Source organism: Diplotaxodon limnothrissa, linkage group LG19, assembly GCF_057381915.1.
Source record: "Diplotaxodon limnothrissa isolate DT_005_m linkage group LG19, D_limnothrissa_male_GT1.1, whole genome shotgun sequence".
Classification (NCBI taxonomy): Eukaryota; Metazoa; Chordata; class Actinopteri; order Cichliformes; family Cichlidae; genus Diplotaxodon; species Diplotaxodon limnothrissa.
In genome coordinates, this window is record NC_140614.1 from 26,987,797 (window position 1) to 26,995,333 (window position 7,537).

At 40.1% G+C, this 7,537-nt stretch overlaps 1 protein-coding gene across 1 annotated transcript; it reads right to left on the reverse strand.

Annotated features, from left to right (window-relative positions):
- Positions 1-2,621: 2,621 nt before the first annotated feature.
- LOC146612359 (serine/threonine-protein kinase pim-2-like) lies at positions 2,622-7,316 on the reverse strand. The gene is made up of 10 exons (XM_085343296.1): positions 7,256-7,316; positions 6,385-6,627; positions 4,342-4,584; positions 4,073-4,207; positions 3,867-3,961; positions 3,678-3,725; positions 3,356-3,574; positions 3,068-3,248; positions 2,811-2,981; positions 2,622-2,713 (listed from the first exon to the last, which is right to left on the reverse strand). The coding sequence occupies exons 1-10, from the start codon at positions 7,314-7,316 to the stop codon at positions 2,622-2,624; spliced, it is 1,488 nt and encodes a 495-aa protein (XP_085199422.1).
- Between the last annotated feature and the right edge of the window lie 221 nt (positions 7,317-7,537).

The following is a 7,537-nucleotide window of genomic DNA, read 5'->3' on the forward strand; positions in this document are numbered from 1 at the left end:
CAATTTAAATGAGTATTATGTGTACTGCAGTTACAAAATACATTATTAAAATTCCAAATTACAAAACATAAATCTTACATAAAATATTTTGCAATTATAAGGATAATTACATGATATATATTAGATATAATCTAAAACAGTCTGCGGTGATTATATACAAATATTCAACTATCCCAGAATTAAACCAGTTCTAAATAAAAAGGAATGAGTATCACTACAAAGGTTAACTCATTGGTCCTAATGCTACAGTTTGATATCAGCAAACACCGAGCGCATACACTGATATGACACCACAGCCATATCATTGCAAACACTGATAACAGCATAAATTGAATTAAATCGGGACTTGATGAGACCTTGAGTATGACTAGAAATATTATAAACAGTCGTCTCTGTACCACAGTTTGCTATCAGTAAACACCGAGAGCATTCACTGTTAGCATAGCACATCCATGTTAGCAGTATATGAATGGATGGTTTAGCATATATTAGCACAGGTATCAATAAAGGACTACCGTATTAAATACTTTTACTAACCTCAGGCAGACGGACAGGCGCTCTGCAGGTGGGATTGAGCGCCTGCAATTGGTGTCTAGGCGGGCGATTCTGGGACCGACGCGGGAAAGCAGGTCCTCAAACTGGCCGAGTGAAAGACAGTGATATCGCTGGAATCGGCCGTCATCCAGGCGCAGCTCCTGGAGCAAATGGTGAAACTCACCAAACTGCTCACGCCTCTGGAGGACCTGATGGACCCAGGTACAGCGAGGACGTCTTTTACGCCGCTGCTCTGCTCTCCAGAGCAGAGGGAGACTCTCTCTTCAAGCGCTAGCTCGACAGCTGCCATCTTGCAAAGATACCGTCTGGCACAACTTCCTCCCACATTTCTGGTTCACGCACGTCAAAATATGATATTTCACACGCGATGGATTTTTCTTGGACACGCGTTGAGGCGCGAATGTGCACGCATCAAATTAGGGGCGTTTGGGGCGTTTTTGTTCGCGTCCATCACATTCGGTGTGAACACACCGTCCTCCACCTTCACTGTTTATGTTATGCTAACGTAGCTGTGCCGCTAGCGATCATGTAGCACATCATTATATACCAGCTAGCCTAACTTCAGTAAGCCTACAAACGTCACTGCTGTTTAGTTTCCTGTCTTCATTTATGTTGGAAGTGATAGCAGAGCTGTACGTTTGAATTTTTTCAGAAATCTCTCAGTCAGAACATGCAATATCATGCTTAGGTAACTAGCGAAACTAGCGAGCTAACTTCCGCTAGCTTCCTGCTAACTTCTAACTCCGTTAAGTGTAATAAATTTTGTTTTCATGGATGCCTGGAAGTTAAACTTCATAGTTACACCTGGTAAAGCAGCAATGCTGATCGTTTTATTAAAGACGAAAGAATTTAGACAGTTTTTAACTCTCAGTGATGCTGCAGTGTTCATTTGACCTGAAGTTTACGGAGTTTAGGACCCAGATTACTCCCAGATTTAAGAGCATTTTAGTCTGACAAATACGACAATAACGACGGCTGCTTGCATGTTCTGCAAAAAAATGTGCTTTGTCGTGTATCTGACGGACAAACACCAAACCAGTTCCACATCACTGAAGTTGCACCATTTTTACAAACTAATGGTTCATCTGTTTCACTCAACAATCAGCCATGTGCGTATGAAAACAAAGGCACTGCACATGCGCGTTTTACTCATATTCTATCGCGATATTTCATTTTCCTATCGTTGCCTAACATTATACCGGTATTACCGTGAACGGTATAATATGGCAGCACAGTGGCACGGTGGTTAGCACTGTTGCCGCACAGCAAGAAGGTCCTGAGTTCAATTCCACCATCAGGCCGGGGTCTTTCTCTGTGGAGTTTGCATGTTCTCCCCGTGTTTGCGTGGGTTCTCTCCGGGTACTCCGGCTTCCTCCCACCGTCCAAAGATATGCAGCTTGTGGGGATAGGTTAATTGGATAATCCAAATTGCCACTAGGTGTGAATGTGAATGGTTGTCTGTCCCTATGTGTTAGCCCTGCGACAGACTGGCGACCTGTCCAGGGTGTACCCCGCCTTTTGCCCTATGACAGCTGGGATAGGCTCCAGCGACCCTGAAAAGGATAAGCGGAAGCGGATGGATGGTATAATATGGCCTAGCCCTAGTAATGAAAGAGTATTCTCAGCAAAGTTGAGTTAAACAAGTTTTAATGGAAGTTTAAGTTAAATCTTTTGATTTTTACTAATTTTGATTACATCAACATATTTTATTACATTAACCAAATCAAATAAGGCCAATTTTGATGAAGCTCCTGACCCAGCCCAAGCTCTCTATGAAGACAAGGAAAAACTCCCCGGGGGGCCAGAATGATGGGAAGAAACCTCGGGAAAGCCAATTCAAAGAGAGATCCCCTTTCCTGGGATGGCTGGGGGGGGTTACAGGAATTTCAGGATAGCAAAATTTAGAATCGGCCAAAAAAACCCAAAAAACCTTTTCCTGTTAAAAAAACAAAAAAAAAAAATGAAATAAAGACAAAAAAGAAAGTTAGGTCATTTATCACACTCATATGATAAGATATGAAATGTGTGTGTGTGTGTGTGTGTGTGTGTGTGTATGAGAGATGGGCTTATCTGAGCCAGGGGTGACGCTGGAGGTCCCCCAGCGTTGGGCGCTTCTCCGGGACATCGGTTAAACACGCGTCCAAGAAATTCCGGCAGTCTGGAAAGAAAGAAAGAAAGAAAGGAGAGAAAAGATGAAGATGATAGTTCCAGTGATCCAAGCCATCAGTGAATCTTGAAGTGTGATGTTTTCTTACGTGGGGACAGATGCTCGTTGAATTTCAGTTCGTTTTCGATGAACATCATGATATTAAAGTCCCCCACATGAAGCGCTTCGTACAGCACCACTCCCATTTGCCACACCGTGGTGGGTCCAGGCCTGTATTTTTTGCCCCAGTAACATTCAGGAGGGCTGTGGATAGGTGTACCTAATAAACAGACACAATTACAATTTCTTCTAAAACAAAAGGCACAAATTGCTACATCTGTGAAGAGCAGGAGCTGAATATGTTACCATAGAAGAAGCGGAACCGCGATCTCTCCGTAGCAAAGCAGCTCAGTCCAAAGTCAATGATACGAACTCGAGGCACGTCTGAGCCGGTCTCAATCAGAATGTTGTCACTCTTGATGTCCCGGTGAAAGATGTGTTTCTCCTCCAGGTCCTTTGCTGCATCAACCAGTTGCTTCAGAATGACCTGGAAAAGATGAAAAAGACAGTAATGAGTCAACAGGTTGATGCTTCTCTGATACTCTGTGTTTTGATTGAATGCTGTACAGTCTAAGGCTCTTCCAGTCAACTTACCTTGGCCTTTTCTTCTGGTAAACATCCTCCATTTTCTCTTATGTATTCAAACAGGTCCACAGCGGGGACAGGTCTCTCCTGCACCAGGATCAGCTCTGTGCCAAAGTCAAACCAGTCCAACAGAGACACAGGAGCCGACGTTCCCACTGATCCATCTGCTTCAGCTGCAAGCTTCAGCAAAATGGCCAGTTCCACTGAGACTTCCTTCCCGTTTTCATCCTGATATATTACAACAAAGTGGATGATGAGGAACAGACGTTTCACAGGTGAACGCTGCACTCAGTCCAGGAATGTAAAAACAGTTCAAGTGTTGCACACTTACCGTCACTTGGATGGGGATTTTGTCCTTGGGAATGTGTTTGATAGCTACCTAAAAGACACAGAGCATTGGTGAGCATTTCCTCAGTATGACTTTATTAAAGGTGTAAAACAGCACCTTTAATGCTCAGCTGATAATATTGTCCGTTATCTGCGTTGCTGCCTGTCTTACTCCCACCATCTGAACACTTACTGGGAAATGATCTGTTATCCTGTAGCCAGCAAACACTGCTCCAAAGCCGCCATTTCCTAGATGGTGCTCCTGCACATATCTGGCTTGGTATTCCCCTGAAAAGACACAAATGTTGTTTTACTACAGCTGTGACACAAATTACTCTCTGCTGTACCCTAAATGTTGCTCTTCACCTGAGTATAAAAGCCAAGCTGTTTGCTACTTACGTTGCTGGTCGGCTGCTGAATTTTGGACAACGTTTTTGGTTTTGTCCTTTTTCTTTTTTTTGGGTGACTCTTTGCTTTCTCCCGCAGACTTGCTTCTGCCATTTTTTGTGCACCCCTTTGTGTTTTGACTGCAGTCTGTAGATGTGGAAAACACCAAAAGCACATCAGCGTATTAGATCAGACACACAAATATCTCCCAAACACTAATATCTTAAACCGAGCAACCAGCTGTGCACTTAATCTACCCCTCACTCAACTAATTAGCCTACCTTTACCAGCGTCCACGGAGGAAGATGCTTGCTCCCTGTCTCCACTCGTAGGCTCAGCAAGTTTAATCTTCTTTGGTGGACTGGTTGTGCCCGCTCCATCTTGCTGGGCCTTACGCTTCACTGCTTTGACCTGATGTGTATCTGAGCTGGTGGAAGGAGCAGCCTGCTCAGTGACCCTCCTTCTTTTTATGGGGGTCTTCTTTTCAGGACTGGCCTTTCTTTTAGCCATCCTACTCTTAGAGTCTATAAACAACAACAACACAGTAGTGAAAAAGAGTGCTCGACATCAGGACTGGAAAGATTTTGATGCCATTTTAGGAAGTATTCGTTAAATTATAATAACAAGTTTATCCTTTTGATAAAAAACAGAGCAACACGAGTCCATACTAGGTCTACTAAGACTTAGATCTTCATGACACTTGTTGATCTGTTTTTACTGCTGAGTCCAAGAATAAACTTGTCACATTATTTTACCAAAAGACAAAGTGCCCCAGTAACCTTTCTTTGATTAGACGTGTTGTAATTATGCTATTTTCAGTCAAACATACCCATAAGGAAAAGAAATAGTAAAAATTTATAAAAGACTTGCATAAGATGTGGCCTACTTCATACAGTGAATCATATCAGGCTTATATGATTTACTCATGAAAGTGGCCACTTTCTCATTACTTTCAAATATTGTTTTAGTAAGTATCCAAAACATACAAGTTTTACACAAGACAGATACAAACTTTATAAGATTTATATATATCTTTTCCATATGGGTAGAATTCAAATCTTTCATTTTATACACAGACTGTCAACATTTTTAGAAAAGTAGATTCTGTTATTTGAGGGATTTTACCCAGATTTGATGTATTTGTTTACTTACTTTGATCTCCTGGATCTTTCTTATCTCCTGAATTTGTATTTTTTCTCGTTTCCTTTTTCATGTTAATTTTTGAGACCTTTTAAAAGGGAAAATGTCACCGTAATGAGGAAATACTTCTTCAAATGTGTGCGCTTGTCTTTTCTAAGCTGTTTAAGCGAGTTCCGTAAGTGAGCTTTCAAAATAAACTCAGACTATGGCAACAGAACCTTGACTTTCAGTGACATCACCAACTGCCAGTAAAAGTTTTCCTAAGTAGTTTAAAGAAAAACACTGTGGCAGACAAAGCCATAATAATTCATATAATTTAATGAGAAGTCGATATACCTACCTATAAATTTTGTTTTTTAAATTGTGCATTTATTTTTTATATAGTGTAACTACTCGACCTTATTTCTCTTTTTAAATCTAGAGGCAACCACGTTTTTGAGGTTGTATCACCTTTCCATTTTCTATTAAAGTACATTAATTCATGTGTACTTTGTTTTCTAAAATAAAAACATCAGTTACCCAATACCCCGTTGTTGTGTGAATAGCTATGGGTTAACTAGCTGTTGGTGTTAATTTACTGATTAACTTATAAAACACATGCTCAACTTACTGAAAAAGTCCCACAGTGGCTTCCATCCTTATGTTGGTTTGTCCAGTTTACGGCAGAACACATCAAACCTGGGGCCCATGTCAGCCCTACTTGCGGCCGTATATTTAAGTGAAGAAATATAAAGCAATTTGGCACTTGAAGTGTCTTTTTCGTTAAGGGGGGATTTATTTATTTTTGAGTCCAATGTTAAAATGCGTTCTTAAAAAAGTTTAAAAAAAAATTAATATGAAGGTCTAACCCAGGAGTCAGCAACGTTTCTGATGATAAGTGCCATCTAAAATTTCCTTAGAAGTCAATGTGCCATATGATTGCATTAGCAATACATTTAATAACGCTCTATATCAACAGTTACACACTATATAGACCAACTTTATAGAATTATATTTGTTCGCAGATGTTGGCATAGAGCAGATCAGCTATTTTGAAACAAAAATACACTTTTTTTTATCAGTAACAAAAACTCCATAACAGCAAATGAACTGTACAACAGAAAAGTATCTCCCAAACACTAATATCTTAAACCGAGCAACCAGCTGTGCACTTAATCTACCCCTCACTCAACTAATTAGCCTACCTTTACCAGCGTCCACGGAGGAAGACGCTTGCTCCCTGTCTCCACTCGTAGGCTCAGCAAGTTTAATCTTCTTTGGTGGACTGGTTGTGCCCGCTCCATCTTGCTGGGCCTTACGCTTCACTGCTTTGACCTGATGTGTATCTGAGCTGGTGGAAGGAGCAGCCTGCTCAGTGACCCTCCTTCTTTTTATGGGGGTCTTCTTTTCAGGACTGGCCTTTCTTTTAGCCATCCTGCTCTTAGAGTCTATAAACAACAACAACACAGTAGTGAAAAAGAGTGCTCGACATCAGGACTGGAAAGATTTTGATGCCATTTTAGGAAGTATTCGTTAAATTATAATAACAAGTTTATCCTTTTGATAAAAAACAGAGCAACACGAGTCCATACTAGGTCTACTAAGACTTAGATCTTCATGACACTTGTTGATCTGTTTTTACTGCTGAGTCCAAGAATAAACTTGTCACATTATTTTACCAAAAGACAAAGTGCCCCAGTAACCTTTCTTTGATTAGACGTGTTGTAATTATGCTATTTTCAGTCAAACATACCCATAAGGAAAAGAAATAGTAAAAATTTATAAAAGACTTGCATAAGATGTGGCCTACTTCATACAGTGAATCATATCAGGCTTATATGATTTACTCATGAAAGTGGCCACTTTCTCATTACTTTCAAATATTGTTTTAGTAAGTATCCAAAACATACAAGTTTTACACAAGACAGATACAAACTTTATAAGATTTATATATATCTTTTCCATATGGGTAGGATTTAAATCTTTCATTTTATACACAGACTGTCAACATTTTTAGAAAATTAGATTCTGTTATTTGAGGGATTTTACCCAGATTTGATGTATTTGTTTACTTACTTTGATCTCCTGGATCTTTCTTATCTCCTGAATTTGTATTTTTTCTCGTTTCCTTTTTCATGTTAATTTTTGAGACCTTTTAAAAGGGAAAATGTCACCGTAATGAGGAAATACTTCTTCAAATGTGTGCGCTTGTCTTTTCTAAGCTGTTTAAGCGAGTTCCGTAAGTGAGCTTTCAAAATAAACTCAGACTATGGCAACAGAACCTTGCCTTTCAGTGACATCACCAACTGCCAGTAAAACTGCTCCTAAGTAGTTTAAAGAAAAACACTGTGGCAGACA